The 27,923-nt window shown below is 38.7% G+C and overlaps 1 protein-coding gene and 1 pseudogene across 1 annotated transcript; both read left to right on the forward strand.

The window, feature by feature from the left end:
* Nucleotides 1-9,993: 9,993 nt before the first annotated feature.
* Nucleotides 9,994-11,886, forward strand: LOC140233321 (uncharacterized; annotated as a pseudogene).
* Nucleotides 11,887-23,169: 11,283 nt separating this feature from the next.
* Nucleotides 23,170-27,282, forward strand: LOC140233068 (histamine N-methyltransferase-like). The gene is made up of 3 exons (XM_072313187.1): nt 23,170-23,431; nt 24,980-25,309; nt 26,692-27,282. The coding sequence occupies exons 1-3, from the start codon at nt 23,227-23,229 to the stop codon at nt 27,057-27,059; spliced, it is 903 nt and encodes a 300-aa protein (XP_072169288.1). The 5' UTR covers nt 23,170-23,226; the 3' UTR covers nt 27,060-27,282.
* Nucleotides 27,283-27,923: the final 641 nt, after the last annotated feature.

Here is a 27,923-nt window from a genome sequence, read left to right on the forward strand (position 1 = left end):
GTAGCATTCGAGTATAACTCGAGATGATCGGGAACTGAGCTCGGAGAAAAATCCGTCCCGACCACACTAGATTTCTACACGACCGATTCCCGATCAGCTCGATCTCTTCTCGATCACTACCCGAGCTGTTGGTGTTCGGGCTTCCTACTCGAATATTTTGGACATGTCCAAAATTATCGTGAAGGAAGCAGGAGTGATGCCGATCAAGGTAGATCGACCCCGAATACCAATGCCGAGCGAGCCCGACCAGGCTAAAAAAGCTTGATCGGGATTGATCGAGTTGATCTGATCGGCAGTGGGAACGTACCATTACCCGAATACAGAGCAGAATACAGGCGAGTGAGCCGAATAGGCCACAATACGGCCGAATAGGTCGATTGAGCGGCCAGAATGACCCAAATAGCCTCGCAAATATAGATCCATATTGGCGAATTTACTCTGATTTGGGACCTATTCGGAACCTATTCGTCTCTGATTCGGGGAGCTCCCCGAATCTGAGACGATATAGGTTCCAAATCCACCGAATCCATCTGATTCAGGCCATATTCGGGCAGAATCGGTCCAAATTTTTATTCGGGAGAATTCGGCTTTGGTGTAACCCTGGCTTTAGGTTCGGGATTTGCACTTGTTTGATTTGCCTCGTGCGTTCTGTCGTGTCTGTCAATGATGCCTCAAATTCGTCTAATTTGCGATTTATTCATTTAGTTTCAGCACCCAAATTGTCAAGTTTGAAAGTGCAAGTATCTATGTTTTTAGCTCGCTGAGCATTGCTGAGTAGGCTGCTCGGGGCTGGGCTCATGGGCGGGTATAGTAGTGGTGCTGCTTGTGCTGCTTCGGACTAGCCGATTGTCCGTGTTTGTTGCTGCCGGGCGGTTACTAGTTTGAGGCCTAGCCTTGAAAACATATTTTATTCTGTGTTTGTATAACGGCAATAACAAGTAATATCAGCAGTGAGTTCCTCTACGTGTGTCCTTCAGGAAAAAGCAACCAACGATAATCCTCCTCAGAATCTTGGAAGTTCATGGCGACAGTGCAGTGAGTGTTGAATAGTATAGTGGTGGTGTTGGTGAGAGATGGTACCAGCCGGAGAGCTGTCACACTCACGCCCTTACTCCACGACGTCCAAAGCTAATTAAGACATTACAACTGACAAAAAAAAAGGAATTTCAAATTCGGCCTCAAGCGTTTATGTATTTCATTACAATTTACCGTTATATTTCTAACATAATTAGAGATTTGCATATTGCTGATATTTAGCAGCTTGGGGAAGCACTCTCCGACGGAAACAAAATTTGATTTATCTTACACTACATTATCTAAAAATGTAGTTTAAGATAACAATCAGTGTAAAACTGCATGCAGATAGCCGATTTGCTATTGGGATTGTAACATGTGAAGTAGGCAAAGGGTGTGACATTGCAATCTTTTTTACACTCCACAGAGCTAACAGAATTGTGTAACTCAGAATAATAACACCTTGTCAAAAACGAATATCTGTAATTATAATCACACGTTTCCTGATATAACTAATGGATATAATTACTGGTGGATCGGATTTATACATTGTGAGTGAACAAAAATTCTTAGAGGTATACCCTCATCTCTGACAAGGAGAAATGAGTGTCTTTATGCTGGCACCTTCCTGGTTTAACTATAGTTTCCTTTTCTTTTCTTTTTTTTACCGCACTATCTTGTTGCAATACCAGATTACCCGTATCTGGAGTCAGTGCGTAGTATGAACATTCTTTACCCTGTTTTAACTTGAATATCTATTTTCTAGTTTGTTACTTTAGATCTACTTGCCGGACATGGACATACTCACGCTTTAACCCTCATTTTCTACTACTCCAATTCCATTATTTGATAAGTAGAAATGAATGAAAATACAGACAATTGATGCTTGCATTCCAATTATTCGTCTTTCATGTTAAGTTACACCCCTAAGATACACTGCGATTCACACAATTATGTGAAATGTAATAATTCTTTCCCAATTTATTTGCGGGATCTACAATCAAAGCTTTACTTCACTTTACTTTACTTTATGCATGATATGTTGGCGGACTCCTGCATCGTTTTGTCTCATTGTTAATATACTCTGTTTCTAAACACAGCACTTCATGTCATAGTTGTGCCTACATCTAATGATCGTTTGCTTGTTATTGTTGTTACATATGGTTCTTATTCATTCGCTTGTTAGAACCGTCTTTCCGTTCATATTTACTTTTGTAGGCACTGTAGCAGAATGTCTCGAATCGACTTCCAATCGGAGGACTCGAGTTCGAATCCCCCCAGTGCTTGCGTCCTTGGACAAGATGTTTTTACCCACCATGTCCCTCTCGACCCATGCAGATGTATAAATGGGAACCTGGCAGCGATTGGGTAATAATAATGGCAGGCCGAGCCCTCTGGTAGAGCAGTCACAACACTGTCACCGCCTGTGGAATATGAGAACGAAGGTGATCCCTATTGTTGTTGGAGCACTCGGAACAACGCCAAAGCAGCTGCGACGGCACTTGGACGACGTTGGTGTGCGCGATCGAGTGCAAACGCTCCAAAAAGGATGGGGACGGCACGAATCCTGAGAAAAGTACTGGAAGTCTAAGGTTTCAGGATGGAACTTGACGTGATATTAATCTCCAGGAGATATCTTGTGAAGATAGAGATAATAATAATAATAATAATGATAATAATAATAATAATAATAATAATAATAATAATAATAATGATAATAATACTACTACAGGTCCACTACTACTACTACTTCTACTAATAATAATGATAGCAATAATGATACAATGTAAAAAATCGGTGTTAGATTTAACACCATGGGTGTTAAATCTAACACCGATCAAGCTTCAATAGAGGACCACACCCACAGGTGTAGAAAATGTATTGTGACGGTGTTAAAAAGTGTTCACCTGGCACTTCGTGGTGTTAATAATATGACACTGTGGCTGGTGATATTTTTGACACTGCGCTAGAGTTAATTCATTAATGACACCGCATGGTGTTGATTTGATATTGGTGGTGTTAATTTCAATGGTATAACACCCGTCCAGCTTCAATAGGAGACCACACCAACTGGTGTTACTGTGGTGTAAATGTATTTAAATATTTTTTTTTTCAAAAATCAAGCACTTTATCGGAAAATTCTTCATTGTCTTGATGAAGTTAAGAATTAACAAGGAATTCAGTAACTAGGAAACTATTAAAAAACAATTTTATATTTTGAAATGACACCCGGAGGTGTTAATCTAACACCATGAATGAGCACCGGAAATTTAACACACCAGCTCGGTGTTTCATATTTAACACCGGACTTTTTGCAGTGTAATACTACTACAGGTCTACTACTAATAATAACAATAATAATAGTTATAATAATTATAATGATAATTATGCTTGTTTATGTGCAATATGAATTGAGCGTTTACTTGCAATATTTGATATCTGTAAGAGGGCTCGCTGAGAAAGCAGGACTCCGGGGTATGAATGTTACTAAGCTGATTTTTTTTTTCTCTCAAAAAGCCTAAAAATACAAGCAACAAATTAATGACGTTTTTAACTGTCTGGAGAAAAAATACCAGTAAGCAGAACGAATCAAACAAAGGTCAACACGATTGACACAAAACATGATTATCAGGAATTAATCATCCATGTCCTCCTTGATAGGATATCATGTCCATGATTAACTGACTTTTACAAAGCATTTTTTTTTTCACGTGACTCTGCTATAAACGGAGGAGAAACTCTCTAATGGACGGATTCATTAAAAAATATCAGCGCGCTTCCTTTCGGGGAACAGTCGTCTGACAAAAGAACTGTCTGTGTCGCTCACTCACCGATTTATCTAGCCTTGGTATTAAAGTACCCGTCACTTTCAAATACTCTGCCGCTAGTGCCATAAAAGTGATTGCTATCGTTTACCGAAGGTAAATTGAGGAAACAGTTGTGATCTCTGAGTGTCAATTAGCTGTCATTAACTTGAGCCTTTTTATTGATTAGGTGGGTGTGTGTCTGTGTGACTGTGTGTGTAATGTGATTGTAGATGAGAGGGAGGGAGTGTGTGTTTTGTAATAGTTCCCCCCCCCCATCTATCCATTACACGCACCATAAAAAACTGACGCTTGAACAGAATGTTTTCCATGCATGCAAGATCTTTTCTTAGCCCACTTTATAAAAATTAGTAGACAATATTATACGCAGATTTAGTGTTTGTGTTCATTGCGTGGTGGTTGTGTATGTACGTCCTCTACTCGTGACTGTGTGCGTTCCATCTGTTGGTATATTGAAAGGCAATCATTATAAACCGTCTAATCATCATAGTATCTATCTCTCTTACATGTACCGAAAAGTGGATAAACACGTCAGAGGAAACATTGCAAACAGATGTACTGTACACAAACTTACACACATACACACACTTTTTTTATAATTCTCTATTCGAATTTGTTTTTTTATTTATTTATTCGTATCACTTCATATCATAGAAACAGAAATGTTCACAGAAACAAAACAAAACATCATACAAAGACAAACTGCTTTTTACACAAACATTGCATACAATAACGTCAATCTTACACCACATAAAGACAAAATGCAGTGTCACCAACATTGTGCAAACTGATATCAAATCTACATTGTAACTGTCTAAACCAAGGAAACGAAATCCACTTTTTTTTTTAACACATTATTCTCGCACAAGCCCGCGAAACGGGAACATAATAGATCATTTGCTTAAAACACAAAACGGGGCATATTTCACTGTTTCTCTAAGAAAAAACAAAACAAAACAAACGAGGCCACAAAGCAAAACAAAACACACATACACCCACCCACACACACACACATACACACACACACACGCACACACATGCACACACACATTATTGCACGCAACTGTCAATGCTGCTCTCTGCAGTATATGGACCTACATCCATAGTTATGATGATGATATATACCATATATATATATATATGTATATATATATATATATATATATATATATATATATATATATATATATATATATATATATATATATATATTGCGAATTCACGTATTGGCTCCAATATAGCGAAGAATCAAGAAATAAACTAGTAATGCATTATTTCGCCAATAAGAATGAGTTTATTGAACAACTCAAATTTTCGGTGGCCTCCACCTTCTTCAGGAGTCTCGACGGGGAATGTCAATACCAAAACATAAATTGAACATGAAGAGCGCGCACTCATACACAGAATTGGTTGCTATGAGAGTGCGTACCCTTTACAATGATGTTGCCATGTAGACGCAATGTAGTCAAGGTACCCCACGCATAAGGAGGAAGACATTGACATGTTTATTACGTAACAATGGTATTAAATTACTTTGTATTATCACATGTTATGATATCGACATATGTACTCATCAACGTACCATAAGTTACAAAATTAGGTTAAAGAGCGCTCCAACAATTAAATTGTTTCATTACTTAAAATACAAAAATCATCGGTAGGAAGAAGTTGGTATAATAATTCCTGTTAAGAAACAGATGAAATCATCAATTACAAAAACCACAGTTCGGTGTCTCGCTGAAATCTAAACAGATTTGAACATGCAAGTGTGAAATTGATTGACTCATACAACTGAGTGATAGGATGACAGTGTGAATCCATCTACAGAAAATAATACAAAATAAGAGTAAATTGATTATTAAGATGGAGACATGAAATCATAATATTCGCTATAATTCGTCATAATCTCAGACAGATTAACCAACTAATTTCTCTATCACAACACCAGTGGTAGTGAAACAGTTATCAATTAGAAAGATATTTTGAAAAAAATATCTTATAATCCTCATGACTTATTCCTCTCTTTAACGGAAGAATGAGTAACCGTTTAGAATGGATAAATCCCTGTTCAACCCTTCACCTCGAGACTCCTGAAGAAGGTGGAGGCCACCGAAAATTTGAGTTGTTCAATAAACTCATTCTTATTGGCGAAATAATGCATTACTAGTTTATTTCTTGATTCTTCGCTATATATATATATATATATATATATATATATATATTATATATATATACATTTATTCATGTAATGATGAATAATTATGATAATAGTGACCACTTGTACAGCGCACAGGTCCACCTTTCCGTGCTCATGGCACTTCAAGAAATGAGAAGATAGATAATGATTACACATGTTCAAACATAATGATAATACTGTATGTGACCGTGCATCACATAACCAACAAAAAGTCGCATCCCTTGATTTTAAGTGAGGACTCAAAAAAAAAAAAAAAAAAAGGTGAAACGGGTTAACCAAGTCAATCTTGAGTTTCTCAAAGAGCTATCCTTCTTTTACATTGTTCCTAAGTTTTGGATCATAAAATGAATGTGAAAGTGTGTTTTCTGCAGTTTTTCTACAACTTTTTTTTTTTTTTGTAAAGTATAGTGAGATCAAGTTCTTGAAAATCCTTTGCACACTCTTCACTTTCAACTCTAATAACATTTGACAGGATAAGACTACTGCTTTGAAAGTTGTCATTAAAGGGTGTGTACAGTTCTGGTCGAGGTGAGGATTTAGCTTTTAACGTTTTGCGAGATATTCAGAAATCACTCTATGAGATATCAAAGAGCATGCAGTTCTAAGGGGTATCAAATGTTTATTCGATGAAAATCGGTTTTGAAATGGCTGAGATATCCAAAAACAAGGTGAAACAAAGAGATCCTAATAAAGTTGTGGCATGTCGCCTTTTATTATTAGCACTTTTTTGGATATCTCAGCCATTTGAAAACCAATTTTCATCAAATAAACGTTGAATCCTTCTTAAAATTACATGCTCTTTCATACTTCATAAGAGGTTTTTCATTATCTCACTTAGGAATGTTCAAAACATGAATCCCCACCTCAACCAGTACTGTACAGTCCCTTTAAGCATGGACAGAATGTGTTAATACAGTATGCTCAATTTCAGCTCTGATAATCCCTTCATTGTTGTTGCTCTGGTGAGTTACATTGTATTTTTGTCCCATTCATAGCACAGCTACATCGGTTTGGCAAAAAATTAAGCACGTAAATAGACCCTGTACTTCAGAGCCTCTTTTCTCAGTTCTCACTTTTCCAGAGTGTGTGTTTTTTTTTCCCAACATTTCGATAGGTTAGGGGAGTCCATTTGAACTAAGTTATACATCAATTTAAAACTTGGAGTCTGCTCTTTCAGAATCTGTCCTTAACTAAAAAATCTGTGTCTAGTGACACAATTAATTGATTTATATCTAATAATTATGTGACGCAGGGTCACATATATTATGAAGTATATAGTTCACTTAGTGTTACCTTTCCTCTGTGTTTGTGATTACGAGATACCATTAATTTCAGTAATGATTGATATAACATATCCATGTATGCGGACAGGCTGATATAAGGTTTCGTCACTGGGACAAAGGGAGCGTCAACATTTTTTGGAAGGGAATGTTCTACGGCGCTGGACTCTCCTCTAGACGAGTTGGCCTTACTGAACGCGTTAGACCTAATAGGTCTCTACTGTTATTGACAGTCCCTGCAAAATTTGCCTACGGTGACGAGTAATTTTCATGAGACCCCTTTTTCACGGGTCTGTGACCTCAGAGGTTCATCATGAAGTCCTGGACTACCTGGGCTCTGCTGAGTGCTCGGAGAGGAAAGATGACGGCAAAGTGCTCTTCAACAATGTGACATCTTTATCGTGACGGAAGGAACGGATGGAACGTAAAGTTACCATAATGACACTCTGCTGTGGGGAGGAGGAGCTTGTTTGCTTTCAAATTGCACACAAATTCAGTGCAAATCTCACTCAACCCCAGGACTACTCTCTCCCACGTGTCAAGGTTTCAATCTTGCTTTGGTTGTTATTGTCGACGTAGGTTGACGTAGATGGGGTAGTTTGATCTAAACTCGAACGTGCGGTGCAGCCTTGGCACTAGACTACATACTACAGCATAATGGGCAGCACTTGTGCTCTGTAATTTCATGTTACTTTTAATCAATAATAATGGAGTTTCATTTTTGTTCTCAACATATTCATGGAAAATTGTTTGTTTATTTATTTTTCATATTCGGACATAAAAACCAATATTAGCCAAACGAGAGAGATTGAGTTTTTCTCCCAGTAGGTTTGCACTGTTTGGTCATTTTTTAAATCATAATGAGTAATTACACTTCATCTATAGGTAAAATTATTTTCACACCTAGTTTTTTTTTTTTTTCGTTAAGTGATATTTTCCACCCGTCCTTCCGCCAATGTTTTCCTTCAAAGTAATATGCCGCCAGCAGCACAAATGAAATTCAATGTACAACATTAAGAGTACATTGTGTGCAGTGTAGTCCTTGTAATGTATACAATGGCAATGACTGGAAAACTGAGTATCAATATCCCTTACTCCTATTGCCTTGAATAATGTGTGAAGTATACGTCATAGTATTTTGTGCGGGCATATGCTTGTGTATGTTGTTTTTTATGTGACAGGTGTACTTGGCAGTCAAGAAATATCCAATAATGTTCTGCAACCGAAGTTCATGCATTTTATTTCTCCTACCTTAAAGCTCACATAATTATCAACGTGAATGATATGTCAAGTTCACTATTCATCACATCGATATAAACGTTACAACTTGAAGTATAATTTTTGTGCGGGTATAATTGTGCTTGTGTATGTTGTGTTTATGTGACATATAAGCCCCCGTTCCACTATCACGATTTGGACCCCGATCTGTCCCGATCTAGCAGATCGGGAGAGAGCGGCAAAAGCGTACGGGGATCGGAAGCATCGTAGCAGCAACGTGTGAAGGTCGGGGTTGGAGTGGGCATTTTTTCAGATCGGGAAGAAATTTTGAACCGGTTCAAAATGTCTTCCCGATCTCCCCGATCAAAACTGACATATTTTTAATCGTACGGCAAGCGGGGAGAGCGTAGTGACAGCGTAAACGCAGCGGGGAGAGCGTAGTGACGGCGTAAACGCAGCGGGATGAGCGTAACAAGGCCTTTCTGAGCGTAGTAACATCGGCACAAGAACGGGAAGTAATTTTAGCTGTAATTTTCGAAGAAGAAGAAGAGATGAAGAAAAAGAAGAGAAGAAAGCAGCGAAGCAGCTACCTAAAAGGCGAAGAAAGGGAGACTGCACGTGATGCTGAAAGAGGAGGAAGAGGACATAGCAGAATTTTGAAGAATATGAAATCGTCTACAACTGGAGGAAGACGGACTATAAAAGCAAGACCATCAAGAAAAAGCCTTGGAAAAATCAGCACGTCTTTGTTTATACAATGCATTGCTGCAAAAGAACCGTGAGTTGAGGAGCGTCTTCGAGGTCCACAGTATATTTCTTCGGTTCTGCATGCTTATAAGTTGACTATTCCACTGCAGACCGACAGTCGAATCGGGGTACATCGGGGCACATCGGGCACTTTTCAGCTCTCTGAACGGGGTAACAGCGTGATAAGATCGTATAGATCGTTCAGAGCGAAGATACAGCGTGCATCGATCGGATAACATCGGCAACATCGCACTGACAGCGTAGCTACATCGTTCTAAAGCGTACCGGCAGCGGCGGAGATCGTAATGTCTCATTCCCGATCATCGTAGTAAGAGCGTAGCAAGCACTTGGTAGTCGTAAGTGCAGCGTACTTAGAGCGTTCTAACATCGTACTGTGTCCAGATCGGCTCAGGTTTTACCCGATCCTTCCCGACCTGAGAAAATTGTCAAATCGTAGCGAGCACAGCATAGTGTCAGGAGAGAAATTTATCTTTGATTTTGCCAGTGAAGTGAAATCGAACTTGTTTGAATTTGTAAAGATTTAGAGTTTTAAAGTTGTCCTAGAAAGCCACTAGGTCAAACTGCAAGAGACTGACTGTCTGGAAATCTACATTAAATGAGACAAAGCAAAAGTTAAAGCTGAACGCGAAGCTCTAGAAAAGGCGCGCGAACATGAAATAAAGTTAGCACAGTTGCGTGCAAAAGAAGAAACAGCGAATGTTGGTAGGCCCCAGTTAGCTGGCTTAAAGCTGAAAGTAGGTCGATTTGATGACGCACATGATAAGTTTGATGCTTATGTCACAAAGTTCGAAATGTTGATGAAAAGTCAGAATATTCCGGCAGACATGTGGGTGTTGTATTTGATTTCCAATCTAACAGGCAAAGCGTTAGATGTTGTGAATGGGATGAGTGCTGATGATCGCCAGAATTATGCTACAGTGAAGCATGAGTTGATGTCATATTATCATCTCACTGAAGAGGGGTATAGGCGGAGTTTCAGATCAGCCAAGCCAATGAAGTTTGAGCGCCCAAAACAGTTTGCTACTCGTATGAAGGGGTATTTTGATCATTGGGTGGAAGAGGCTGAGATCGGGGATACTAGAAAGGATCTAGAAGATTTGATTTTGCAAGAGCAATTTCTGATAGATTGTCCCAGAGAAGTAGTTAGGTTTGTCAAGGAACGAAAATGTAAAGATTTCAAGGAGGTAGTTGACTGCGCAGAAATCTATGTAGAAGCTCACGGTCCTCATGCATTTTCGAGTGTACAGAGATCGGAAAGAAACCGGTCAGATTCAAAGCCGGATAGCAAACCACCCCGACAAAATCAGGTTAAGAAGACTAGTGCGTATCAGAAACCGGCTGATGCTCAGTAAAAGGCAGGAAAGGCTATGGGAAATAGCCTTTCCTGGACTTTTCAGGGCAGGGGTTGCTATATGTGTGGAAACCCAAATCACATGAAAAGAGATTGTCCCATGTTGTCTAGGCCTGTATCAGCTCAAGGTTTGATGGGTGCTGGGGAAGGTACGGCCCCAAAGGTTGATATGAATGTGGCGAATGAGGTGTCACGGGGTGAGTCTGAGTCGGGAGTGGTTGGTTCGACGGCAGGTTGTTTCCTCCTTGAGAGAGTGATCAACGACTTTGAGTGTGTAAAGAGTGAAGTGGATGGAAAAAGTGGAATGGCATACAATGATGTCGCCGCGATGGTGAATCGTATGCCGGTTGTGTCTGGGAGGCTGATGCCAGATAATACACCCGTGTCTGTTTTGCGTGATACAGGTTGTAGTACGTGTGTGGTGAAAGAGAAATTGGTTAGAAATGACCAATTAACCGGTCAACATCGGGCAGTGAGGTTAATTGACGGTACGGTTAGGCGTTTTCCCGTGGCTAAGGTAGCTGTTGACTCGCCATATTTGGAGGTCCCACCGAGATACTGCTACCTGATCAGAAAAAGTTATTCAGATACTCTTTTAACATGCTTTAGGCTTAAATGCGATGTTTGTGTTTGATTGAAATTCCACTGCTCAATCATACACATTACCGTCATATGTTATTATTGTCGATATAATAACTGTTTCGTATGTTTGATCGGAAACATTACCCCAGTGCGAATCGTGCGAGTATGTACGTCGCCTTATGTGACAGTTTGATTGAAGTTTTTCTCCCCAAGGTTATGCCCTTGGTGTTGCCTACTAGAGGCACATGTGTGATGTGGATTCGGGTTTGTGTGCATGAGTCTATGTGGAGTGTTACTCCTTTTTCAAGGTTACGCCCTTGGTGTTGTCGGTTAGAGGCAGTTTGATAGACTCGGGGTTTGCGTGCATGAATTAGTTTGTGCGGAGAGACACTTTAATCGGACATCCAGCATAGATCTCCGCATAGGCAGCAGTCGTTTTTCCGGGGGTTTTCCACGTCGGTGAGATGCGAGCTCCAGCTGCCGATATAAACTGAACTTGGACAGTTTTGATCCGAACTTTGGTACGGGGCTCAATCTCTATTTGCCTGCTCGTCGTCGCTTGAGCTCGGGCATCGCGGGTCAAGGCAGGAGTCTGTGTGGTTGCAGGGACTAGTGAAGGCCGAGGAGCTGAGAGGACCGCCGATAGGGTAGCGTCTAGCTGAGTGGCCAAGTCAAGGGATGCTTCCAAGAGACAAGCCAAGCGACTGTGCCGAGGTCGACGACGAGTGTATCCGGCATCGATGACGACTGAGCCAAGTTGAGGGGATCACCAGTTCGGGTCATCCAAGATAACCCAGTTATGTATTTGTGATTTTGTTTCATACTATCTTTTATGCTCACTTGTTATATGCTGTGAACGAGAAAGTTACAAAGATTTGAAATATTAAACTCGAGCATAACTATATACGAACAGTTTGAATTTCCGTTCTTTCCGTGTCAGAGTAGCAGAGAGAAAAAAAAAAAGTCACTCACGTGACACATAGTGGAACGGGGGCTATACAGTTATTATCATCTACTTCGTAGTCAAAAAATATCCAACAATGTTTCTGCAACCTCCATGGATATTCCTCTTTCCTTAAGGCTCACATATCAACGTGATTACGATACCAATTTCACCATTTATCACATGGATATAAACGTTAAATAAATAAATATATAAATAAATGAAATTTCTACACTGAAAATAGCGTAAAGATGAATTGAATTACTTTTCTTCTATGATAAACGATGCTACCATCATGCATGAGGAACACAGTACAGACAAGAACATTACACTTGCTGTATTGTGCATGTCAAAGGGTGTGCACCAGTATTATTACACGTGTGAAATCATACTGTTATGGAAAGAAACAGAACAAAATGTATTTTGAAGCGAGGGCGATTTACAACCTTTTTTCATAGAGCCGTGTGATACAATGGTTAAAGATACAATGTTATAAAAATTTCCTCAAACAAACTTTTACCAAAAAAAAAAAAAAAAAGAAACAAAATGTGACGAGTATAACGTTTATGTGTGCACGTGCTACTTGTACTTGTGTGATGGTACACCGAAAAATCAAACGAGAGGATGTATTTCATCCGTAATACTTAGGAGTTGAAGGGTCAAAACCATCACTGCAAAAGGTCCGGTGTTAAATATAAAACATCGAGCTGGTGTTAAATTTCTGGTGTTCATTTTTGGTGATTGACACCTCCGGGTGTCATTTCAAAATATAAAATTGTTCTTTTTTTTGGGGGGGGGGGGGAATAGTGTCTTAGTTTCTGTTCTTCTTGCTGATTTGAGCTTCAGCAAGACAATCAAGAATTCCCGGTAAAGTACTTGGTTTTAGGGGGAAAATGTGTGAACACATTTACACCACAGTAACGCCAGTTGGTGTGGTCTCCTATTGAAGCTGGACGGATGTTATACCATTGACATCAACACCAGTAATATCAAATCAACACCATGCGGTATCAGTATTGAATTAACACCAGCGCAGTGTCGAAAACATCACCACATGCAGCTACAGTGTCAAATTAACACCACGAAGTGCCAGGTGAACACTTTCCGACACCATCACAACATACTTCCTACATCTGAGTGTGGGCGTGATCCTCTATTGACACTTAGATTTAACACCCATGTTGTTAAATCTAACACCAATGTTTTTGCAGTGAACTCACGTGAGGCACGAGATGCGTTGGCTCACCAAAGTATGAAAATTATGGTTACAGCTCGTTATTCCGAAGGTTCGTTATTCCGAAGGCTCTTCAGTCCGATTCCTTATTCCGAAGGGTCGTTTTTTCGAATTTCATTTTCGGATGAACAAATCTTCGGAATAACGAACCTTCGGAATAACGCCACAAATGTTCGGATTAACGAACCCTTTTTCATTTTCGGATTAACGAACCTCTAGGTATAGGGAATTTGCGTGTTTCGGATTAACGAACCTTCGGAATAACGAACAGCACCCAAAATGATACTCTGTAGCTCTGCTTTCACATAAACGGACTGTACGCATGATTTCTCAGTGATAGATTGTGTGGTTTATATTGGGTCCATAGATTTCAGTGAGCTCAAAATTGTCTTTGTTATTAACATGAATTGTGTTTATATTTTACGTATCATTTTATGCATCCTGGGTGTAATTATGGGAAGGGCTAAACATTTTGATTGTATTGTATCTCACTGTATTGTTTTATATTGTTTTGTTATACATTTGATATTACTGGATTATACAGTGTTGTATTGTATTGTGTTGTGTTGGTTTGCATTGTATTTCAATCTAATTACAATACATTTGATAGGAAACAGAGATATCGGAGAAGAATGTTTGAGGAATTCCCTTCATAACATCACACGAAAAGTTACGTTAATGAGTGCACACACACACACACACACACACACACACACACCGGGCTAACTTGCCATGCACATAAAAGAGCACACATTATTTATTGTCATAATGCACGCCTAAACATCGTATTTGAAGAAAGGAGACACCTGGACCCCCTTTTTTTAATCTTGCAAAAGAAATGACATTCAAAAAAAAAAAAAAATGCTCTCTCGAATTGAGATACACTGTATGTCCGATACCCGTTGCATTCCTGTAATAAAGACAGACCTGGTTTCAAGCTATAATATACCAGAGTAAGTTTGAGTCACACGGGCTTTCAAGATATCTCGCTCAACCATTCACTCTCAGGCTCTCAACAATAAACGACGACCAAGTGATAGTGTGGAGTCAGAGTTTCCCCACATCTAGATTTTTGTACGTATTCGTATTTCTTTTGTTTTTTTTATGCATACATTTGAATGAAAATATCAAAAGAAAAAAAAAACATACAAGAAAAAAAATCACGTATGTTGCGTTTGAAGATGTGGGAAGAAGTTCTCAACTTAATCTCTAAACAATGTTCAAGCGGACCCTGCTCGCTAGGCGGATGTGGGGTCCAATCCCTTTCTCTTGTATAGTAAGCCAGAATTGTTCAAGTTGTTGTTCAAGTTGATTTTATTTCACTTCCAACAAACAAATAAGAAATACAAAGAAACACTCATATACACAGACGTCATGAAATCAGTACCACAATGCGATGAACAGAATAACATTGTAAGAAAAATATAGGTAAATTATCAACAGAGATACAAATATCTGTTACGTCACTGTGGTAAATGCATAAACGATATTGCTGGAAATGGAGGGGACTGCTAAAAAGCAGAGCTTGTAGAATGCAGTCCCCTCATAAAAGAAAAAAAAAGCAAAACAACAACAACAACAACAAATTTCCCTAAGCGGTAACAAAAAAAAAAACAACAAAACAAAACAAAACAAAAACAAAAACAAACTAGACTCGGAATTTGTCAAGACTGACAAATTAGGTGATCCGATTTTTTTTTAATCAATGACTCGAGTTTTCACCTGAGATTAGGGACATTGGTCGTGTGATGTTTGGATTCTCATTTTGAAAAGGGAGTCAGACCTGCCATCTTGGGTACCGAATTTCGTATACACTATCAAAGATGCAGAATGAAGTATGTTTGACCTTTGACCCCACTTTGCACCCCCAAGATGGCATCTGAGCAAAAAGTGATTATTTTGTGAAATGATTCTTGTAACATGGTCTTTGCGTGTGCAAAATATGGGAAAGATAAGACATGTATTCACCAACATACAGGATGAAACATTTATGACCTTTGACCCTAATTTACATACCCAAGATGGTGTCTGATCAAGTAGTTGTTATTTTATGAAATAATGTACGTAACATTAACTAAACATGTGCAAAATATGGGGTTGATAGGGGCTATTTTTCTTGTGTTATTGCAAAGAAAATTGGAAAAAGAAAGAAATATGAAAATACATCGAAGATAACCTTTAATTTTAACCACGTTTTTGGACGTGATCCCGACACCATTTGAAAAACAATGGGAACACGTACGATAGCGCAAAGTCTCAGCTACAACATATTAAAATCTTGGAGAAATTCACCGAAGGGTAAGTGAGCTAGTGCTCAATAAAGACAATCATGTCAATTTTCACATCTAGAAAAATTCCCTCCCATAGAGATAACACGTCATAACGAAGATAAAGAAAGAAGTACATATGACCTTTGGCCCCGATCTGCACAGACAAGATGGCATCTGAACAAAGAGTGGTTATTTTGTGAAATGATCCTTGTAACACGGTCTTTACGTGTGCAAAATATGGGGAAGATAGAACATGTATTCACCAAGATACAGGATGAAACATTTATGACCTTTGACCCTAATTTACATACCCAAGATGGCGTCTGATGAAGTAGTTGTTATTTTATGAAATAATGTACGTGACATGAACTAAACATGTGCAAAATATGGTGGTGATACAGTATGTTTTTCTTGAGTTATTGCAAAGAAAGTTGGAAAAAGAAAGAAATATGAAAGTATATCGAAGATAGGCTTTGATTTCAACCAAGTTTTTGGACGTGATCCCGATACCGTATGAAAAAAATGAAAGGCACACTTACGATAGCCCAAAGTCTCATCTACAACATATTAAAATCTGGGAGAAATTCACCGAAGCATAAGTGAGCTAGTGCTCGAAAAAGATAGTCATGTCAATTTTCATTTCCAGAAAAACTGCACTCCCATAGAGATAACACGTAAACTGGTCAAATTTGACAAGATTACTTTCAATCCAATATTACGAGGTGATGCCGTCATCTAATCAAAATGTTGTTATCATATTAATGAAAGAGTATTTAGTAAGCTACAACATACTGAAATCTGGGTGAAAATGGGCAAAGGATAAGTGAGATACGCTCGAGTGAACTTGTAATTTGATGACGTCATTTTGAAAATTTACTCTTTTTATTTTATTAAGAAATTTGATATCTTTTAATCATTTTCCCAGCATTGCCAACCCATAAAATGACATGTACAACTCATCAGCTTTCAGAATATGTAAAGAAAATGGGGGGTCACCGTCCATCCTGACGAGCAAAATCGGATTTAAAATTGGCGGTTTTTTGGCATTGTTGCACTGTATATCGCCATTGACGCGCGCGCGGAATTTCAACTTTGACGAACCCGTATGACGTCATATTGAGTCAGATTGACTTGAAACTTGGTAGACATATTCCCTGACATTTCAGGCAGGCGATAAGTGTGAAAAAACGGGAAATTTGTATTGCATATGAGCTGTGCGTGCGTATATGCGCGCGCGCGTACGCGTTCGTAAAATTTTTTCAATTTTTCAAAAAATGCTCTAAATGGTCTGAAACGTGTGCAAAAAAAATTTGAGCTCGATTTGAGCATACAAATATTTCAACGCGCGCGTACGCGCACGTTTTAAGGTATAGATGAATTTTGAGAATATGAGTAGAATGCGCTTGACTTGAACTATATGTGACGTAAATTTCATTGAAAAATTACATTCCATTAATGAGATATGATTGAAAATGTGTTTTCATATAATGACGTCATAGTGACGTCACGGTCGACTGATCACTTTGATTTTAGTTCGATTGCCGTCTTTGGGAGACGATACATATATGGTATAAGTTTGAAATTGATAGAAAGAGGACTTTCTGAGCTAATCGATGCACAACTTTTGGGGAGAAATAAGAAAAAGAAGAAGAAAGAATCCGTACAGAAACAGAAGGTGATCCGAGAGGATACTCGGATCACCTAAAAACAGACAACAGTAACACACAGATACAAGCACACTTACGGACGCACATTAACAAACACATGGCGGCTCTCCTGTAAGGAAAGAATTGAGGGGGATAGAAAGATATAGTAGTGAAGAAGGTAGTAAGTTCAAGGTGGACAAGGGGGGGGGGGAGGAGGGGAGAGGAGAGGAAAATGGTGGGTCATATCCAGGGCACTGGAGGCACAGAAGCACGGGCTCGCTGATGAGGAAAGAGTAGTGAGAATAACGAAGCAACAACAACTTTGAAAATCAAAAGTAAAAAAAGAAAAATGAATTATGCTGCGTACGAAGTTTTTAGATAATTGTTTAACTTTAAAGAAAATGTATGAAAACTTAAAGCTTCTTTTATATTATTATCCAGAGAATTCCAGAATTTTGGTCCACAAAAGGAGAATAAAGATTTTGCAAAAACCGTTCTAGTCAAAGGCAAATGATATTCATGGGATTGACGGGTTGGATATGCATGAACAGTTTCATTCTTTAAAAACATGGAATCAAACACAAGGGGGAGAGAATGGTTGGTGAGTTTATACATGAATTGTCCTAATTGCAAACGATAAAGATCATGAATTTTCAAAATATTATTTTCGTGGAATAAATTATTAGTATGACTTCTCCACGATTCGTGACAAATGATACGAAGAGCTTTTTTCTGTAATAATAATATTCTTTCTGTCTAAGTAGAAAAAAGTGTTTCCCCATGCGAGTATCCCATAATTTAAGTAAGGTAGTATCAAAGTAAAATATAACATAAAAAGTACATTTTTTGGAAGATAAAATTTAACTTTGTTTATAACACCTATATTCCTTGAAATAACACGACATACAGTATCAATATGCGAATCCCAGTTAAGTTTATTGTCCAGGATCAAACCTAAGAATTTGATGGAAGAAACTTCTTCTATGACCGTGTCTTCCAGGAAAATATTTCTCGGTAAATTTTCCAGCGAATTACTGAACAACATGCATTTAGTTTTTTTGCAAATTTATTGATAATTTGTTCGCTCTTATCCACTGAAGTAACTTCATTAATTCACTATTTAAATTATCAATTAATCGATGATATGATACACAGTGATGATATGATATGATATACAGAATGATATACAGTGATCTTTTATTGGCCACCATAGTGTTTTAAAACAAATTTATCAAGCTACATTTAATCTCCTCTTGTGGCTAAAGGCCCTTCGTTGTTGGTCACTGGAAGTTACCCAATCTTCAAGGGAGTCAATATATATATATATATATATATATATATATATATATATATATATATATATTGTTGAATGTTCCAACAAGACACATCTTAACAAGTCATTATCGTGCATAATTTATAGCCTCCTTTGAAAAAGTATTTCATGAAAAATGCAAGTGGCTAAAGAGTAATATTATTATATTACAACATTTTCTGAACGAAGGTTTGAAGTTGTTAACTCAGTGAACATTAATAAGAAAAAAGAATCAACATGTTTTCACACAGGCAACACTATTCATGATTACCTGCTAGTTCATGATCTTGAGTGCACTACATATAAGTGAAACCCCGTTATAACGAGTTCGGTTATAACGAGGACAATTTCGGTGCATCATGATAAAGAAAAGCATAAGCAATTTGATCGGATATAACGAGGTTCCATTTCTTGACTAAATTGCCGCTTTCAAACACGCGACAAACGAAACACTGAAAACCGAATTCACGCTATATCCACGTCTTTTTCCGTTTTGCAGAGAACCGTTCCTTCCATGTTTTCTTCTAAATCACGCGATAAGACACAGGAATGCCTTCCGATGTTCCTACTAAATCATTAAACATAATCATTCGATTTTCTTTTCCGCGAGATACGCGTGCGTGATATTAGGGCAGACCACACCGCAACGAGGAAAAAAAAAAGAAAAAAAAAAGATAACGCATTCAAGAACTTTTCATGCAGCGACACTTGTGGCCAAAAATGGACAATTCGAATGCATGTGCAACTCATTATTATATCCTTTTCATTTTTAGTTCCGACTTCCAGTTCTTTTGCTGCTTAGCAAATATGAGTGTGGATGATTAAAGCCGAAATAATTAATGAAATCATCGCGATCCCGTCGGGTAACAGTAGCGTAAAAATAGTTGAATAACGCATGTTAACCTCCTTAATCGGTGTTCAGAAAAAGAAACAAACGCATTTATTAATTTGAATAGATCTAGATTTGTTCATTATCATTTAACAAATGATAATCTAAATATGAGTGTGTATGATTAAAGCCGAAATAATTAATGAAATCATCGCAATCTCGTCGGGAGACAGTAGCGTAAAAATAGTTGAATAACGCATGTTAACCTACTTAATCGGTGTTCAGAAAAAGAGACAAGCGCATCTATTAATTTGAATAGATCTGGATTTGTTCATTATCATAGGGTAATGATAATTTAATATGAGTGTGTATGATTAAAGCCGAAATGATTAATGAAATCATCGCGATCTCGCCGTGTGACAGTAGCGTAAAAATAGTTGAATAACGCATGTTAACCTACTTAATCGGTGCTCCGAAAAAGAAACAAACGCATTTAACAGTATAAGGATGTACAAAACGCGAAGAGATTTTCGAAAGAAAATAAAGAACGCATTTTTAATCCCGTCGGACGCAACGATCATATATTGGATAAAATTACAGCCGAAATGATTCATGAAATTATCGAATTCCCGCTGGGCTCCAACAGCGTAACATACCTCTCAAGTTAACGGTAAACAACGCATGTATGTTACTCTGAAATTATCGCGATCTCGCCAGGTGACAGTAGCGTAAAAAATAGTTGAATAACGCATGTTAACCTAAATCAGAAAAAGAAACAAACGTATATATTAGTTTCAATAGATCTGGGTTTGTTCATTATCACAATTTTAACACTGCATTTCACAATGAAGATTTTTCTTTCTTTCAGAATGGTCTATGAGGTACAGATTTGCGTAGAAAGGATCACAACGTAACCTTCCACATTCAATCCTGTCGCATATTTTTCAAGAACGGATGTACAAAACGCGAAGAGATTTTCGGAAGAAAATAAAGGACGCATTTTTAATCCCTTCGAGCGCAGCGATCATAAGGGTGGGATTTCACGGAGCACGCGAACGATTTGCGAAGGACGCGAATGGCAAAATCCAGCATTCGCATTTTGGTCTGCAAAAGATCGCCAAACGAACGTGACGGTTCGGAAGCGTCGTCAATTGTTCGCGAATGTCGTTTTTACTTCGGCGAGAATTTCAAAAAAGTTTGAAATTTTCTGCGAACCTTTTCCGCACACTTGGTCGTGATTTGCTCGTGAATTGTTCTCGAAAGTGTCTTTAAAGCCTCGTCATATGCGTAAGACCTTCGCAAGACACGCGTGATGTTCGCAAAATGTTCGTGAAACCCCAAACAGACTCCGAAATTTGGAGAATGTCTCGCGTATGTTACGCGAAATCTGCGAAGTTTTTCCGATCATTTTACGACGTAATCGCAAACTGTTCGCGTATCTTTTGAGACATTCTCGCCAACGTTTAGCGCACTTTTGGGGGATGTATGACCTATACGTTTTCTACAAATAAAAATCGTAGCATACACCTAAACATCAAACAATATTACTAACAAGAAAGAAATGTTTGAAATACCAAAAAAAAAAAAATCGCAGAATACAATTAAAATTAATCTAAAGTATGTAAAATTTCATTTGAAGTATAAAGACTATGTGTTGGAGGAACTGCGAAAAAAAAAAAGATCATATGCTTTACTATTGGAGATACGTCCCAGGAAAAACAAATGTAGGCAAGCACAGAATAGAAAAATGAGAGAAAAAGAAAGGAGAAATAGAGGAAAGAAAAAAAATTCAACTCAAGACAGCTTCCACCTCTCCTTGGGTACATTTTCTTCCATGATTATTGAAAATTTTTCGTTGTTCGCATTTCCGTCGCGTGTTCTTCGTGTACGTAACATGCTGTACTTTAGCAATGATACACACGACATTCGCACATACGTCGTGAAAACTTCGCACAAATTGCGCAAGAATAGTTTTCGGCTTCATTGTCGGAAAACATTCGGAGGAAAACTTTTCCGAATGTTGGATTTTGTCATTCGCATCCTTCGCAAATCGTTCGCGTGCTCCGTGAAATCCCACCCTAATTACAAGATGACAGCCGAAATGATTCATGAAATCATCGCATTCCCGCTGGGCACCAACAGCGTAAAAATACCTCGCAAGTTATGGTAAACAACGCCTGTATTTTACTCTATTTGCGCTGGTGTTAGGAAAAATTAACAAACAAGAATTACAATAAAGAATTATCTCATTTCAACCCCTACTTTTTCGTCTAATTCACAAATAATTTCCCTTTATTATCTCAATAATTATAATCCATAATTGTGTAATAACAACGCAAAGGATGTTCTTAAGTTTCTTTCATTGATGGGTATATTCCGATGTCGCGCTTATGTTTTTCTTTGTTTTTGATGCGTACGGTTATAACGAGGTAATATCGCCGGTCCCACGGACCTCGTTATAACGGGGTTTCACTGTAGTAGGCCCTACATGAGATGACAGGCAATATAAATGCGGAATTTATACCGCAGTTCCATGAACATTTGGTAATAGTAAAATCACTAAGGTGCGACAAATAGTGTTATCGGCGAGCTTGTTTGCTGACCGTAGTCCTGGTAAACAACCAATGATTTTGATCAGGTTCGTCGGGATTTGTGAGCCTCTTTTTACCCCTGTCTTTCTCTTTCTGAGATCTCTCAGAGGTCATAAGGTCATGCCATGGAAGTTGGAGTCGAATTAAAGAGAGGCCAATTTGCTTTGCATTAACATGTTTAATATAATGCTGCTTGTCCGTTATATCTGTATGCCCTAACGTTATCGATCATATCGCTTCCGTCTTATCAAAAGTTATAATTGATTATAAATTTCCTTTACACGCAGGCATACTTACAATAGAAACAACAATAATAAATTATAACTCTTCATGAAACAGGGCCCTGATCTGTTCATCCCCTAAAGTATGAATTCTGATCGAACACAAGTTAAGATATCCAAGGTTTAATCAAGGCTCCAAAGTGGTATCGAAATCATCGTCCGCGTTGGGAAATGCATAATAATAATAATAATAATAATAATAATAATAATAATAATAATAATTATTATTATTATTATTATTATTATTATTATTATTATTATTATTATTATTATTATTATTATTATTCATGGATTCCGTTCACCTCTCCGTCTCAGTGCCAGAAAGGGAAGGGGTGGGTGAGGAGAGGGAGAAAGGCAATAGGAGAGAAGCGAGGGGTGCTATGGAGAGAGGGAGCTAGGGGTAGCCCTAATAGTTCGATCACATTCCAAAGTTATTGACGGCAATAGTAATAGCGTCCATCCAGTGTTCACCCCTTTGTAAAGCTTGTCAAACCAAGGAGCTTCAAAAATCGATATTTGCACGGCAAGATTACTCTTCATGAATATTCAATGCACTGCTACAAAAAGCGCACGGTACAATACAAAGGTTGAAAGAGCACCTCCCTGGTATCTGGGACTCTCTGGAATAGTACTGTAGCACAGTTGTGTAGTGAGTTTTATAGCGTGCAGGGTCGCTGAGGTCAATCAGGCCGGTTTTCATGTACACGGAACGGGGGAACTCACGTGACCCGCAGTGCACAGCTGGTGGTGCGATTCAGAGCGAACCCTGAGCGAACAGAGAAACCGCACCTCGTGTGGGAAAACGGATCGTCAAAAGCACATGTTCCAGTACATGCAGTGCAGTGTGGCATTATTCTGAGCATCAAGTTCACATCAAGACCGACGATGGAGCAAGCCAAGTTGAAACCTCTTATGTACGACCCTGACTACTACACCAAAACTTTCCATGCTTATGCCAAGCGATCCGCCAAGTTTCAGGTCCTAGCCACATGGGGAGATACAATTTTCCCAAAACAAGTGGTTAACCGGCTCGTAGAGCGCTTTCCAGCAGACTCCACAGTCCGAATGCTGGGCATTGGCAGCGGCTCGGGTAAGTAAAGAACTATAGAGCTCCTTTACGGGTAATCATGTAGAAATGCACACCTAACGTTCGCTTCGCCGTTTGTCAATCCTGTGCAGCTATTGGAGATGCTAAATTGAACCATATCAGAGAGTTTTCATGGAATTACAAAGCCGAAAAGGGAAGAAAAATGAGAAATCGGAGTTGAAAAGTACGTCGGTCTCGATCCGACGTAGTAAGAAGTGCATCGATTTCGCAGAGAACAATCTAAGCGATTATAATCGATTCTGGTAGTCTCTAATTAGCCGCTTAGGACTCGTGCAATACGTGAAGGCCCTACTTTCTTATTCGTATTTTTTTCTTATTGTTTTCATTGCCCAACAAATTAAAAAAAGATGAAGATGCGGTCTCATCTGTTGAGAATACTATATAGTCCTTAACATGTTTGACGTTCTTTGTATTCATCAAATTGGCTTTTCATATGGATTCGCAAATATATATAAAAATATACATGAAATATATATAAAAATGTAAAAAAAAAAAATCTCCAGTGAATCTCTGTGCATCCCTACCAGTACCTAAAATGAACACAACGAACGTCAAACATGATCTGTGTTTGTGTCTGTGTGTTTGTGTGTCTATCTGTTTGTGTGTGTGTGTGTCTATATTTGTGTCTATGTTTGTGTGTCTATCTGTATATGTTTGTGTCTGTGTCCTTGACATCGTGTGAATTTGTGTGTATTATTTAGATAGTTTGTGCTTTGCTGATCTGTGCCACTCGGATTTTCACCCAACCCTTCGCAGGCTGTGTAGGTTGAGCGCAGACTTTCAGAAGTTGACATAATCATGCCGCTGGAGAATCCCTCTGATGAACCGTAATTTCCTTCCGTATACCAGCTAAAAGTAGTCCGTGTTATCATAGCGTGAGGGAACCAGCTCGCATGTCTCGTTGCAGCAGCTAGAACTGGTCAGAATATATTATGTTATGTATCGCCAGTATTGTTCTGAATCTTTGTTAATTAATTAAGAGACAAAAAGAGGATCAAAGTCTCCTCGGTAGTATAGTTTCACCGTCTCTCATTCAAATTTTGACTCGTGTCTATCTACTATGATAGACACTGGTTAAAATGTAGAGCTCCCGAAATGTTATGCCTTTAAAACGGAAGTGAACAAACAAGAAGAGAGAAATCACAAGTCTAAAATTTGATAGGCTTCGTGCAAGCTGCAGTGTAGGTGAGCAAGGAAATGATTTTAACGTGATTATTTGCTGTGTAACTTTGGTTCGTGATATCATCAGCTTCGTAACTTTTTTTTTTTTGTTTCGTTTCGCTTACTTGTTTGGTGTCCTCATATTCGTCTCTTTCAACATGTTATCTTTCTTTTGACTGTTTCTTTTCTTCTCCTTTTTTTTATTTTTTCTAGTGAGACAGTTTTCATTCTACAAAAGTTTCATATTGGCTGACCAGAACCTTTTTCTCCTTTTTAATGTAATATCAATAATACACCCAATTTTGCTTTATTTTGTTTTGATTTGTTTTGTTTTTGTTTATTTTTTTGTTTATTTTTTTACTTTTTTAGGTGAGATGGACAGCAAAATGGCCGCCAAGATTCGAGCTCATTTCAAGGCTGTTCAGAACATCGTGATCGAGCCCGCTGCCAGCCAGCTTGAAATGTATCGTAAGCTCATCGCCGATGGCAAAGAAGGATTCGCCGGGATCGACTTCGACCTCCGCGAGGATACTCTAGACGGCTACCGAAGGAAGCTGAATGAAACGGGCGTGCATCCCAAGTACCACTTCATCAGTGCCATTCACTCAGTCTACTACGTGGACGACTTGAACGACACAATTCGCTATCTACATGACTGTCTGGAGGACGATGGAATGCTGTTGATCATCGTTGTTGGAGGTAAGAAAAAAAAAAGGAAAGCGAAGTAAAGTACATGTAATACAACGAACTGACATTTCAAGACGAAATCATGTTAAGCAGGGTGTACGCACAGTAGCACACGCTCGCAATGGATATATGGCTCGACAAATTAACAGGTTGATAGAAAGATACATAAAATCACTTGACATTATGAAGTGTAAAACCATCCAAAACGGAAATAAAGGTGTAATGATAATAGACGTATAGAGAACAAAGATTAATGTGTAGAGATACAATGAACGTAATATAGATTCATGAAATAAGGAATAATTATCGACTTGTAAAACAGAGTCCCGAACACAAATAAAACTTTATTTAAGTATAAACTGAGAATAGTAATGACAATTAGCCCTATTCCCACCGGGGGGGGGGGGGGGGGGGGGCATTTTGCCCCCCCCCCCCCCCGACGTTTCGCGTGATTATTCCGCAACGCGTGATGTTCTCGCCGCGACATTTTATGACTTTTTTCTTTCAAGTATTGCGCAACTTTTGTCTCTCCCGGGCATAATGATTTGAAGCCATGCCCCTTTGAAAAAAAAGTTCGTCGACCCAAAAATTGCTGAAAAACATGATTTTGTGTACAAATCCAATGTAAATTGTGTTTTTGCAATGAATTCATATAAAAATGAATATGTTGACTTTCAATGCCTGATAATGATTTATTTTAGCCTGATTATGCTTTAAAAAGTTTCTGCGACAAATTTTGAAGAAAAAAAAATGTAAAAAACAAAGAAATACATAAGAAATTCAATAAACAACAAAATATATAAGAAATAATTATGAAGCCGAATTTTTGCTTCAATATTATTGTTGAGGATATTGAAAAGAATATGTTCACCAAAAATTAGAAGTTTTGGAGCTTTATTATTTTTTTTTATAGGCCAAAAAAAATGTTTTTGCATAAATTAGCATAAATTGATATAAAATACGTGAATTAAAATTTGAAAAATCTAACTGTACAGTCTTGTAGATTACATTGGCCTCTACCTTAGTGCACATTTTCGCGAGGATCGCGCGATCCACGACCGAAATCTGAAGGGGGGGGGGGGGGGGCAAAAAGGCCCCCATGGTGTGAAGTTCCTCAAAAAACCCGGTGGGATTAGAGTTAATGCGCATTATTTTATCGATTGTATCACTTTCAGTAGGAATCCCTTTAGAAATGATTTTGAAAATGGCATAAATGCCGCTAGAGGTGGAGTTGAATTATCATCTCATAGTTGAATCTGTGTCATGATTACTGATATTTGAATAACCATTACATTTTGTTCTGTTTCCTTCTCCCGATTAACGCGTTTGAATTAAATCTTGATTTATGATCGACGATTTTCTTCAATCGATGTGAAATTGGCTAACCCTATTAGACACCAGTGGCTTCTGGAATCTGTGGCAACGCTACGCTCGTTTTCAGGACAAGAACAGCCATTACATGTGCACGCAGGATCTGCGTGACGCCTTCAACGCCAACGGTATCCCGTTCACAGTCGTGAGACAGGCGTCGCGCGTCGACATCACCAGCTGCTTCGATCCCGAGTCGGACGAGGGCAACCTCATCGTTGATTTCCTTGCGCATGTCTGCGACCTCCGAGGGTCTGGGACCCCGGAGCTCCATCAGGAAGTCCTAGACTACCTGGGCTCCGCCGAGTGCTCGGAGAGGAAAGACGACGGCACCGTGCTGTTCAACAATGACTGGGATGCCTTTATAGTGCAGAAGGGAAAGGGCCAAACTTAGAGTCACCATAATTTCTTTTCTTTGTTACCTCCACCAAGGGAGGAGGTTACGTTTTCGTTACCGTTTGTTTGTTTGTCCGTGTGCAAAATAACTCAAAAAGTTGACAACGGATTTAGATGAAACTCGCAGGAAAGGTTGAAAATGACACAAAGAACAGATAATTAAATTTTGTTAGTGATCCCGAAAAATAATGAATTTTATGAAGGATTTTCGATAGTTTGGAAGGTAGGGTCAATTAACTTGGGAGTTCGAGCTCCGCATTTCTGAGGGGTTTTTGTGTGTGTGTGTGTTTTTTTTTTTGTGTGTTTTTTTTTTTCAATGACGCCCTCTAAAGTACGTGCTTTAACTGCGAGGCGCGCCGCGCAGCTGAGGGTTGTAGATGACGTAACAAAAGGGTTCTATATTGGGAACTTGGGCGATTTTTAGAGTGCATGTACGTATACTGACGGGTGGAAATCACTGATCTCTGTGGAAGAACAAGATGATTGGTGGAAATAAGCTGCTTGGCGGAGGTCTGCACTCTCAGAGTGCTTCTCTAGTTTTGTTTTGTTGTTGCTGTTGGATTTTTTTTTAAAGTGGGGGGGGGGGGTGGGACTTGTTTGCTTCTAAGTGCATTTAAACGCAATGCAGTCTTCAGTCGAGCCTGTGACATTCTACAGTTATTTTACGACGTTTGTAGCTAGGTTTCTCAGGGAAATATCATAGATACAAAGTCCGTATTCTGTTCACCGCACAAATAATGTACAGACTAAGTAACTATTTTCGAGGGGTGGGCATGAAAGTGGAGGATGATGTTTTTATTGCAGTCTAAAATATCGTGCAGAAGGGAAAGGGCAAGAATTGAAGTCAACACTGTTGTTGCTC

Source organism: Diadema setosum, chromosome 9 (genome assembly GCF_964275005.1).
Source record: "Diadema setosum chromosome 9, eeDiaSeto1, whole genome shotgun sequence".
Taxonomy (NCBI): Eukaryota; Metazoa; Echinodermata; class Echinoidea; order Diadematoida; family Diadematidae; genus Diadema; species Diadema setosum.